The sequence below is a fragment of the Mustelus asterias genome, chromosome 15, assembly GCF_964213995.1.
Source record: "Mustelus asterias chromosome 15, sMusAst1.hap1.1, whole genome shotgun sequence".
Lineage (NCBI taxonomy): Eukaryota > Metazoa > Chordata > Chondrichthyes > Carcharhiniformes > Triakidae > Mustelus > Mustelus asterias.
Window position 1 is genome coordinate 42134127 of NC_135815.1, and position 13095 is coordinate 42147221.

The 13095-nt window shown below is 41.0% G+C and overlaps 1 protein-coding gene across 1 annotated transcript in view; it reads right to left on the minus strand.

Annotated features, from left to right (window-relative positions):
* ppp2r5a (protein phosphatase 2, regulatory subunit B', alpha isoform) overlaps positions 1–13095 on the minus strand; it is a 165822-nt gene that overhangs the window by 66625 nt on the left and 86102 nt on the right. The window contains exons 3-4 of the mRNA XM_078229829.1: positions 7619–7720; positions 5059–5151 (exon numbers count right to left, since the gene is read on the minus strand). Of these exons, the coding sequence (XP_078085955.1) occupies positions 5059–5151; positions 7619–7720 (195 nt within the window). The remainder of the gene's footprint in view (positions 1–5058; positions 5152–7618; positions 7721–13095) is intronic.

Below are 13095 nucleotides of genomic sequence, written 5' to 3' on the forward strand. Positions count from 1 at the left end.
TCAACTATGTCACGAACCTGGCTGATGTTACCTGCACGGATATCCCAACTTGGAACACCGGTTCATGGTGATGTATAATTTTGTTAATGGGAATGGTGTGAGGAGTCACGTGAAAAACCAGTGAGAAAGTGACCAGCCCAGTCATAGTATAACACTCATTGAAGACTATTTATTACAATAAAGAAAAGACACATGTACACAACAGGACAATCATGATCCAAGACAGTTACATGCAGGAACTAATAAACCGTAGTTTACGTAGAAATTACTTTTTTTGATCCAAAGTTTATTTAAGAGATCTGAACTCTTTCCGGACTTCCCTCTTCCCATACAACATCCACTTCAATAGATCTATAAGTAATAGCCAGCTTATAATTACCACGTTGTACACGATTGACGAGTTATTCTGGGAAACATCTCCTCTTGGTTCAGTGAAAATGTGGTTTTAACTGCCTCCACAAAAGTTTCTGTGCTCTTGCTTTTTGGCTGCTAGTTAGAACTAGCTTCCAAGGCTGTTAGGTGGAATCAGCCTGCCTGCATTCCCCAACGTTGGCAAGTACACTATTTTTCCCTTTGATTGTTCTCTATGTATTTATTGTCTGTCCCCTTAGCTTCAGTGGCTCTAAAAAAAATTAACGTCTCTATGCCTCCCCATGATGGTTCAATCGTCTAACTAAGATGTTTCCTTTTAGCATGGATTCTTAAGGTCGGTCGAAAGCCGACGAATGCCATTACTGGGAGCCTTGCATGCTGTGAAGTGCCTTTTGAAATGCTGGTGGCTTCTGCCTGTTAAGTTTTGTTATGTTCTTGGTATTGCTTGTTACCAGGCACATTCATGATAACTCACATGCTGACTGCTAACGTAAGGTAGGAATGGGATCAAATGAGCAAAAGGTTTCTCTCATTTGCAAAATTAGTTCAGATAAGGCAGGAGAGAAAATAGAACAAAATTTATGTTCAGAGCTTGCTAACTGGTACTTTGCCAAAAAACTCTATTGAAATAGACGGAAAGGCATGAATTTGTGGTTCTCATCCAATTCTTGTTCTTCCTGAGTTCTCTGTCCAAAGGCAGGTCCTTGGTGATTATCTGCCGAACCAAAGCAGTGATTTTTTTCTACAGTCAGTCAAGGAGTCAGACCCTGAGTCTAGCTCAGCTGGAATGAGGATCGAAAGCATGCTCTTAGTTTTAGCTTGATTCACCACTAGCTTTCTAGCCAACTGAGTTAACTGGCTGCCCAGATAATCATTAAACATGCAGAAATTTAGGTTGTGTTTATTCAAGAATAAGTGAATTTTTAAGGGCGGGGATTGATCAGAATATGTAACTGTGTTTCTGGGGACCATGGCATCAAAGATGAATGTCAAGGAGTGGTTGAAAGATCAACAGCAGCCTACGTATTGCGGAACATGAAGAAAAGCTAGGCCATTGGAAAAATACAGTCTGAGGAGAGAAGAATAGGAGAATCCCACTTAATTCAAGGGAAGATACAATGAAGATTAAAATCATTCAGGATAAGTCAGTGCTCATTACAAAGATTGGGGAGAAAGGGAAGGACCAAGAAAAGATGCAATGAAAATTAAAATCACCCAGGAGAAGTCAGTGCTCAACGCAAAGGTTAAGAGAGAAAAGGAGGACGGGTAATGTGGGGTGGAACTGTGGGTTGCTAGACAATTATTATTTTAAAGGACAAGCAAAAGGTAGAATTAGATGAGGTACTCAAAAGGAGAAGAATGTGGCAGAGAACAACCAATCAAAAGGAATATAAAAATAATATATTTGTGCCATATTATCTTTCAGACTTGTATTATATTTACTGTATTTTTCAATCTTTTATTGAAAATTGTGAATATTGTCAGAAATGTTTTTTCTATTTTCAATCAAAATATTTCAAACTAATTTTAGCAGCCTAAATGGACCGCATCCAGCAAGGTCAATTCTGTCTTCAGTATTGATCCCTGTACTAAATCTGCTTTGTGCTCACAATGACGTCAATTTTTTTCTTGACCCTGCCAAGAAACCTTAAAGGGGTAAAAGCCACATTTATTTCTAAAAAATAGTTTTGTGAAATTGAAAAACACTTTGTAAACATCATAATAGAAGATTCCAGAGAGGTTCCATCCAGGAGCAAAAACAAATCTAGTGACCATCTTGGATGCCCAACCGACAGGAGTACAAACTCAGACAAATTAATCTGATTGCAGGTACAAATAATAAGAAACTATCACTGTCGGAAGCACCTCAAAATAGAATGAGCACAGCAGAAGTTAGTTAAAAGGTTCATAATTTGCACCAATGATTATGGAGATCTATCAATGTTGTGTTATCTTAGTCTTGTGCCCATTTACCATGTAAGAAACGTTGGCTTAGTAATTTGGCTGTACAGTGCCTGTTTCTTTGATGCTACGTGGTCTCCAAAGCTACGTGTTATAGTCTGTCAGCTGGATGCAAATGAGATCAGAGACTCAATATCAGGTGTGCCTCGGGCCCAACCATTCAGGTGCAAGGCTGTTATAAGACCATAAGACACAGGAGCAGAATTAGGCCACTCGGCCTATCGAATCTGCTCTGCTATTGAATCATGGCTGATATTTTTCTCATCCCCATTCTCCTGCCTTTTCCCCATAACCCCTGATCCCCTTATTAATCGAGAACCTATCTCTCTCTGTCTTAAAGACACTCAATGATCTGGCCTCCACAGCCTTCTGCGACAAAGAGTTCCACAGATTCACCACTCACTGGCTGAAGAAATTCCTCCTCATCTCTGTTTTAAAGGGTCATCCCTCTAGTCTGAAGTTGTGCCCTCTGGTGCTAGTTTTTCCTACTAGTGGAAACATCCTCTCCACGTCCACTCTATCCAAGCCTCACAGTATCCTGTAAGTTTCAATAAGATTCCTCCTCATCCTTCTAAACTCCAATGAATACAGATCCAGGGTCCTCAACCGTTCCTCATACAACAAGCTCTTCATTCCAGGGATCATTCTTGTGAACGTCCTCTGGACCTTTTCCAAGGCCAGCACATCCATCCTTAGATACGGATCCAAAACTGCTCACAATACTCCAAATGGAATCTGACCAGAGCCTTAGACAGCCTCAGAAGTACATCCCTGCTCTTGTATTCTAGCCCTCTCGACATGAATGCTAACATTGCATTTGCCTTCCTAACTGCCGACTAAACCTGCACGTTAACCTTAAGAGAATCTTGAACAATGACTCCCAAGTCCCTTTGTGCTTCTGATTTCCTAAGCATTTCCCCATTTAGAAAATAGTCTGTGCCTCCATTCCTCCTTCCAAATATATAACCTCACACTTTTCCACATTGTATTCCATCTGCCACTTCTTTGCCCACTCTCCTAACCTCTCCAAGTCCCTCTGCAGCCCCCTTGCTTCCTCAATACTACCTGTCCCTCTACATATCTTTATATCATCTGCAAACTTAGTAACAGTGCCTTCAGTTCCTTCTTCCAAATTGTTAATGTATATTGTGAAAAGTTGTGGTCCCAGCACCGACCCCTGAGGCACACCACTAGTCATTGGCTGTTATTATTAGTCATAAGCATACAGCAGCATTGCACCAAAAGTCAGGGAATGCCAGAACACCCAATGCGCACATCTGGTATACTTCAGTAACAATCACACATTGGATCTAAACTGTGGCAGAAACAAGTAATTCCAAAGATAATAACAGTGAAGCTTTCACCATAATTATGGAATGAATTGAACAGCAATTTCTGGCATTCACACATGTGCAGCAAGTTTCAGAAATACAGAAGTCGCTGTCCAATTTACTCAACTTACCCACACATGTACTGCTATACCGGTACTTTGCCAAAAGACTCTATTGAAATAGATGGAAGGGCGTGAATGTGTGGTTCTCACCCAATTCTTCTTCTTGCCAAGTTCTCTGTCGAAAGACAGGTCCTTAGCGATTATTTGCCGAATCAAGGCTATGTTTTTTTACTACAGTAAGTCGAGAAGTCAGATCGTGAGTCTATCTCAGCTGGAACGAGGATCAAAACCATGCTGTTTACCTTTAATCCGATTCACCACTGGCTTTCTAGCCAACTGAGCTAACTTGACTGCCCAGATAACCATTGAACACACAGAATAAGTTTAGGTCACGTATATTTAATGTTTAACTGTATAATAAGTTTTAATTACTGCACAACCAGTCCCTGCCACTAAAACTTAACTTTTACAAATTTGGGGTCTAATTCCTTCAGATTCCAATATTGTTGGAAATTTAAAAAAATTAAAAACACCTTTTGAAATTTCTTTTGCAGTCTCTTATTTCTCTCATAACCCTGTTTCCCTCTATTTTGTTTTCTGTACATGATTTTACATTGAATTAAATATTATTTTAGGTACTGCAAAAAATTCTTCAACCTGATTAGTTGAAGAAATACGCTTGCTTGTTCTGCTCACTCAGGTCCCAAATCTTCTGTGGAGGCTGCTACATTGTCAGACACCTGTTGTTTATAAATTGCTGCTCACAAGCCTACAAAGGTCGACGGGCAGCTGTAAGCATAATGAACAGCAAGTGCTGTTCTTTCACCACTGACTGCAACACCCCACCATTACAATAAACATTTTGAAAATAGGATGTTGTTGGTTAACACAGGTGAAGCAATTTTGGATTTCTACTTATGTTGCAGAAAACATCAATGTGACATGGAAAGCCTGGTTAAAGGTAATCATCACTTCATACTGCTGCACAGAAGGTGTTCTTCTTATCCAGACTAAAGCTCTGTGTTATACAACAATGTAGAAAGAACTTTATAAAGGCAAAATACTGCAGATGCTGGAATCTGAAACAAAAACCGAAAATGCAGGAAAAACTCAGCAGGTCTGACAGTATCTGTGGAGAGAGAATAGAGCCAATGTTTCTCGAAATGGCTCTATTCTCTCTCACAGGTGCTGTCAGACCTGCTGACTTTCTCCAGCATTTTCAGAAAGAACTTTAACCTGCTTCAATGCAGGCAATATATGAGCAAACACTTCACCCTAAAAAGTGTAAAACTGTTCATCTATCTAACCAGTCAGAAGTTCAATGCACCTACCTGAAGTACAAATTTCTGATCGATGAACCTTTTTGCAATACTAGGTTGGAAGTCTGGACATTCCAGAAATCGCAGAAAGAATTCATACACGAGCTTAAAGAAAAGAAAGAGACAGTTAGCAGAAATAATCCCAATGTGTTCAAATCTGCAGACATCTGTATAAATTGTCCTTGTAGGAGATGAAATTTGAAACTGTCACCCATAAAACAAAGTCTGATCAAAATTTCAAGCTTGGTGGGGAAGAGTCCTCAATTTGACCCCAGTGGCAGAAGAGCCTATTTAGGTTTGGGCAAAAAAGGTTGGGGCACAGTCAATGGGAACAGAAGGGAAATTCCCAGGCCTGCATCTCAATTTCATGGGGCTAAGGAAACAGGTTTAAAATGGGTGATTTGGGTTATATCAGTAATATAGTGATGACGTCACTGATAGATAATTCTTTGGAAGTTCCAGGAGTTGACTGGCAAGAATGCGATATCTGAACAGCTTTGATGAGGATCAGGAAAGATGAGTTAAGGTCAGAGCATCTAATCCAGTTTTTTGCATGAACATTTTCTTTTGTGGTGTTTATGGAGAGAGCTTGACTCATGTCCGCACACAAGGTGGCCTTGGCAGAAGAGCAGATACACTGATCTAAATTAAGTGCTACTACATGCTAATCAAAATATATGAAACACTTAAGTATTACTTAATTACTTAAGCATAAATGACCTGGATGAGGAAGCGGAGGGATGGGTTGGTAAGTTTGCCGACGACACGAAGGTTGGTGAGGTTGTGGATAGTCTGGAGGGATGTCCGAAGTTACAGAGGGACATAGATAGGATGCAAGACTGGGCGGACAAGTGGCAGATGGACTTCAACCCAGATAAATGCGTCGTGGTCCATTTTGGTAGGTCAAATGGGATGAAGGAGTACAATATAAAGGGAAAGACTCTTAGTACTGTAGAGGATCAGAAGGACCTTGGGGTCCGGGTCCATAGGACTCTGAAATCGGCCCCGCAGGTGGAGGAGGTGGTTAAGAAGGCGTATGGTGTGCTGGCCTTTATCAATCGAGGGATTGAGTTTAGGAGTCCGGGGATAATGATGCAGCTATACAAGACCCTCGTCAGACCCCACTTGGAGTACTGTACTCTGTTCTGGTCGCCTCATTACAGGAAGGATGTGGAAAAGATTGAAAGGGTGCAGAGGAGATTTACAAGGATGTTGCCTGGATTGAGTGGCATGCCTTATGAGGATAGGCCGAGGGAGCTCGGTCTTTTCTCCTTGGAGAGACGAAGGATGAGAGGAGACCTAATAGAGGTATACAAGATGTTGAGAGGCATAGATCGGGTGGACTCTCGGAGGCTTTTTCCCAGGGTGGAAATGTCTGCTACGAGAGGACACAGGTTTAAGGTGCTGGGGGGTAGGTACAGGGGAGATGTTAGGGGTAAGTTTTTCACACAGAGGGTGGTGGGTGAGTGGAATCGGCTGCCGTCAGTGGTGGTGGAGGCAAACTCAATAGGGTCTTTTAAGAGACTCCTGGATGAGTACATGGAGCTTAATAGGATGGAGGGTTATAGGTAGGTCTAGAAGGTAGTGTTCGGCACAACTTGTGGGCCAAAGGGCCTGTTTGTGCTGTAGTTTTTCTATGTTTCTATGACCTCCTTCTTAGCAAGAGTGTGTTGCTGTTGCTTCGGATAAGATGGAAATGTTCAGGGGAAGCAACAAAAATCATAATGCAAGCAGTCATTAAAAAGGCCGCTCAATAGAGGGCCAATGCTGCCCAATGAAACCCCATTGTTGAGGGAGGTTGTGCTGATTCAATGACTTACATAAGGTTCCTCGCACAACATCTCCTAAAAATATAGCATTAAGATTGAGATAATGTATGAGAGATATAAAGATATAATGATCTTCATCTATTGTCAACATATAGTAAAATCTTTGCATTTGCAATTGTCACTGCAACTACCTCTCTCGCGACACAATACACATTTAAAATATTGGTTAATCTTACATGTTCCAGTTAACGTGCAAAACCTCTCTTAGCTGGTTAAACGAGTGTACCATTTCCTTCAACTGACCATGAGATATTCATTCATACACGAGCACAAATAAAATGTGACTCATGTTTGGGTGGCACAGTGGTTAGCACTGCTGCCTCACAGCGCCAGGGACCCAGGTTCAATTTCAGCCTCGGATCACTGTCTGTATGGAGTTTGCACTTTCTCCCCGTGTCTGTGTGGGTTTCTTCCGAATACTCCGGTTTCCTCCCATGTCCAAAAACGTGCGCGTTAGGTTGATTAGCCTTGCTAAATTGACCTGAATGTCAGGGGGATTAGCAGGGTAAATGAGGGCGACAGGAATAGGGCCTGTGTGGGATTGTGTTCAGGACAGACTCGATGGGTCGAATGGCCGCCTTCTGTATTGTAGGGATTCTATGATTCTGTTGGAAATGTTAACAGTACACTATATGAATAGTGACTTCCTGAAATATGCACAGTATTTAAACATGCAGTAAGCAATTTAAGAAAAAAACCCACACATTTTTCAGGAACACCACTATTTTTACAAGTCTATTTACCTGCATGTGAGGCCACGCTGCTTCTAAAGATGGCTCATCCTCTTCTGGATCAAAATCCGGATTGTCACTGGGAGGAAGGGTTCGGAAAATATTACAGGTAATCTGCAACAAGATTATGATTCAAGAGAAAAGTTTTTACTCAAACAGGTTATGGTGATACGTTTTAAGAAAACGGCAGAATACTCAATTTATATGAAAACAACTGGGTGCAATAGCCACTTCACTTGAATTAGGTAAATATAGTTTGCAATTTCCCCCCACAAAATTCCAAGGATATACCTGAAGTTGATTCAAACCATGAGGGTTATACTTCAATAATTCTTGAGTCATACCATGATTTTCTACATTACATTCAGGAATCCAAACCTCCTTGCAATAACTTCACATTTTAAAGCATAGTGTGTCTATTTCAAATTTTCCTTGGATGATAAAGAATTTTGCAAGATTTTATTCTATACTATCAGGAATGCTGCTGCATTTATAGATGAAGTGACAGGAGATAAAAGTGACCAACATGCTACTTTCAAATGATCCTGTGGCTAAATTGCTAAAAGTAGTTAATACACGTTGCAGCTTGCAGAAGGAAACCTAAACCAGGATTTAAGTCTGGCAGGAGCAAACATATTTCTTGACTGCTGATTTGGAATGGACCAGCATTGGTCTATGCCGCTGAAGCAATGTTATTAAACTGTGCAGTAAATATTCTTCCATTCTGGAGTGGAGTAATAAAGTCTGTTGAAATATAGGTATGCTTTTACATAGTAGTGTATATAAGTCCAAGATTCTTCATTTCTTATTACATTGTATAGTTAACACGAGGCATTTACCACAAAATTCACCTTTAGATTTTTAAAAACATTTACACCAAAATAAACCAATCTGTAGCCAAAATTGCCAGGCTACTGGTTAAGTTATACTATGGTGCAGATGTGTACAAGACAATCTCTTGCACATAATTTCTTAAAAGCATCATGTTCATTTATTGAATCTGCACTGATGCTTTCCCACCTATTGAACAAATTTCACCAACAGGGGTAGTTTATGAAAAAAGAGAATATAGCATGGAATTTTACTATTTAAGCAACAGCCACTTGAGGGGAAACAATTGTTTAATTTCTGATAGACTCCTATTTATTGACTATAGCTCAGCCTTCAACCTATTATTCCCAAGAAACTCATCACCAAACTCCGTGACTTGGGCCTCAGCACCTCCCTCTGCGACTGGATCCTAAACTTCCTAACTCACAGACCACAATCAGTAAGGATAGGCAACAACATCTCCTCCACGATCATCCTCAACACCGGTGCCCCACAAGGCTGCGAGCTCAGCCCCCTACTATATTCCTTATACACCTATGACTGTGTGGCCAAATTCCCCTCCAATGCAATTTAAGTTTGCTGACGACACCGCTGTAATGGGTCAGATCTCAAACAATGATGAGACAGAGTACAGGAATGAGATAGAGAATCTGGTGAACTGGTGCGGCAACAATAATCTCTCCCTCAATGTCAAAAAAACGAAGTGGATTGTCATTGACTTCAGGAAGCATAAAGGAGAACATGCCTCTGTCTACATCAACGGGGACAAAGTAGAAAGGGTCGAGAGCTTCAAGTTTTTAGGTGTCCAACCAACAACCTATCCTGGTCCCCCGTGCTGACACTATAGTTAAGAAAGCCCACCAACGTCTCTACTTTCTCAGAAGACTAAGGAAATTTGGCATGTCAGCTACGACTCTCACCAACTTTTACAGATGCACCAAAGAAAGCATTCTTTCTGGTTGTATCACAACTTGGTATGGCTCCTGCTCTGCCCAAGAGCGCAAGGAACTACAAAAGGTCGTGAATGTAGCCCAAACCATCATGCAAACCAGCCTCCCATCCATTCACTCTGTCTACACTTCCCGCTGCCTCGGCAAAGCAGCCAGCATAATTAAGAACCCCACACACCTTGGACATTCTCTCTTCCACCTTCTTCCATCGGGAAAAAGATATAAAAGACTGAGGTCATGTACCGACCGACTCAAAGAACAGCTTCTTCCCTGCTGCTGTCAAGACTTTTGAATGGACTTACCTTGCATTAAGTTGCTCTTTCTCTACACCCTAGCTATGACTAACACCACATTCTGCACTCTCGTTTCCTTTTCTATGAATGGTATGTTTTGTCTGTATAGCGTGCAAGAAACAATACTTTTCACTGTAAATACATGAGACAATAATAAATCAAATCAAATCCAGTTTCAATGTGATTACATTTAGACGTAATTGTAGATTGTTTTTCTTATTAAAAAATTAGCAAAACATGAATGTGTGCTATAATATATAATATATATATATATATAATATATATATATGTGTGTGTTCCATATTATGGACTTTGAGTCAATATTCTATATTTTTAAAAAACACAAAACGTTACAAAAGGTGGCCACCCAAGGATTATTTGACTTATTTTGCAAATTGAAAAATCCACCCGCCTTTAGAGGAATAAAAGGAACATTCTGGACTCATGTTGAACTTGATGTATTTTTCTGAAACTCAATGCTTTCTGCCCGCTTTTAAAACATCAAGAAGCTGTTCTGCAGAGAGTTCCACAGAAATCCATCAGACAACCATTAACCCAGCTGCACATCAACTAAGCAGGCAAGGTAATAAACAGCCAAACCTTGAAAGTGGGAGATGGACTCTCTCCAACTTCAAGTTCATCTGAGAACCCACCTCTTAGAAAGTCAAAAACAAGGGGCTTAGCAGCTTACTGAAAACCCTGTTTTACAAGACCTTCACTTCAACAAAAGCACCTCATCTAAGCAACGAACTGTATGAAGGAGACTAAGGCAAATACAAATTATTATTAAATGGCTTTTTCCCTCTTCTGAGAGTGATAGTGTGAGTGAGTTAGTTGACTGAGTGAAACATCATGCTTTTAAATCTCTGGGACGCACGAGTAATACATTTTATTATCCTTATTTAAAACTCTCAAAAAACTTGCAGCTGTAATTATTTAAATTGTGACAATCACTCCTAGGGCAAGAAAACACACCTCTCACATACTGCCATTGCTTTGTAAGAAAACAAATACTGTGACAAATGGATATGAATAATAAAGGGTCAGCAAACAAAAACATTGAGGAAAACATTCAGAATTCTACCTTTAATCAATATGCATGTACTGAATTTGCTAATCACTGAGAAATTCTAATGCAAATTAAGACCCCATTTCAGCTACTTTCAGCCTATATATAAATGTCAATCTTGAAATCAACATGTGTTGTCCTGAGCCGAATGAAAGAATGGAAAACCAAAACTTCATCATTTGAATTTAAATGGTCTTATGTGCCTCATAAGAACATAAGAAATAGGAGCAGGAGTAGGCCATCTAGCCCCTCGAGCCTGCCCCGCCGTTCAAAAAGATCATGGCTGATCTGAAGTGGATCAGTTCCACTTACCCGCCTGATCCCTATAACCCCTAATTCCCTTACCAATCAGGAATCCATCTATCCGTGATTTAAACATATTCAATGAGGTAGCCTCCACCACTTCAGTGGGCAGAGAATTCCAGAGATTCACCACCCTCTGAGAGAAGAAGTTCCTCCTCAACTCTGTTCTAAACCGACCCCCCTTTATTTTGAGACTGTGCCCTCTAGTTCGAGTATCCTTTCTAAGTGGAAAGATTCTCTCCATCTCTACCCAATCCAGCCCCTTCATTAACTTATAGGTCTCTATAAGATCCCCCCTCAGCCTTCTAAATTCCAACGAATACAAACCCAATCTGCTCAGTCTCTCCTCGTAATCAACACCCCTCATCTCTGGTATCAACCTGGTGAACCTTCTCTGCACTCCCTCCAAGGCCAATGTATCCTTCCGCAAATAAGGGGACCAATACTGCACACAGTATTCCAGCTGCGGCCTCACCAATGCCCTGTACAGATGCAGCAAGACATCTCTGCTTTTATATTCTATCCCCCTTGCGATATAGGCCAATATCCCATTTGCCGTCTTGATCACCTGTTGCACCTGCAGACTGGGTTTTTGCGTCTCATGCACAAGGACCCCCAGGTCCCTCTGCACAGCAGCATGTTGTAATTTCTTTCCATTTAGATAAGATTCCAATTTGCTATTATTTCTTCCAAAGTGAATAACCTCGCATTTGTTAACGTTATACTCCATCTGCCAGATCCTCGCCCACTCACTCAGCCTGTCCAAATCTCTCTGCAGACCTTCTACACCCTCCACACGATTCACTTTTCCACTTATCTTTGTGTCGTCTGCAAACTTTGTTACCCTACACTCAGTCCCCTCCTCCAGATCGTCTATATAAATGGTAAATAGTTGAGGCCCCAGTACCGATCCCTGCGGCACACCACTAGTTACCATCCGCCAACCAGAAAAGCACCCATTTATTCCAACTCTCTGCTTCCTGTCGGATAGCCAATCCCCAATCCACGCTGACACCCTACCCCCAACTCTGTGACCCCCAATCTTCTTCAGCAACCTTTTGTGAGGCACCTTATCAAACGCCTTTTGGAAATCCAAAAACACCGCATCCACCGGTTCCCCTCCGTCAACCGCACTAGTCACATCTTCATAAAAATCCAACAAGTTCATCCAGCACAACTTTCCCCTCATGAATCCATGCTGAGTCTGCTTAATCGAACCATTCTTATCCAGATGGCCTGCTATTTCTTCTTTAATGATGGATTCCAGCATTTTCCCAACTACAGACGTTAAGCTAACCGGCCTGTAGTTACCCGCCTTTTGTCTATTTCCTTTTTTAAACAGCGGCGTAACATTAGCCGTTTTCCAATCCGCCGGCACTACCCCAGAATCCAATGAATTTTGATAAATAACCACTAACGCATCCGCTATTACCTCTGACATCTCTTTCAGTACCCTGGGATGCATTCCATCCGGGCCCGAGGACTTGTCCACCTTCAGTCCCGTTAGTCTACCGAGCACAGCCTCCCTGGTAACATTAATTGTATCGAGTACCTCTCCTCCTCCCAACCCTCTATCGTTAATATTCGGTAAACTATTTGTGTCTTCCACCGTGAAGACCGACACAAAAAACTTATTTAAAGTTTCAGCCATTTCCTCATTTCCCACTATTAAATCCCCCCTCTCGTCCTCCAAGGATCCAACATTCACTCTTGCCACTCTATTCCTTTTTATATATTTGTAAAAGCTTTTACTATCATTTTTTATATTTAGAGCTAGCCTCATCATTGGAAGTTTCCAACTGGAAACTGAAATTAAAACACAAAAATTCAAACTGTTTCTTAATATAGCTTGAAAATTATGATCAATAACATTTTTGTTAGGGGCAAGAGAAAGCTAGAGACTAAGAACATTGTCACAACATCAGTCCTTGGATATTAATGCAAAGGTATTCTCACAAAAACTGAGGCAGAGCAAGGAAAAATAACTGGTTGCGTAAAGCAGAAAAAACTATTGATTTTCCTTTCAACTTACCATTAGAGGAC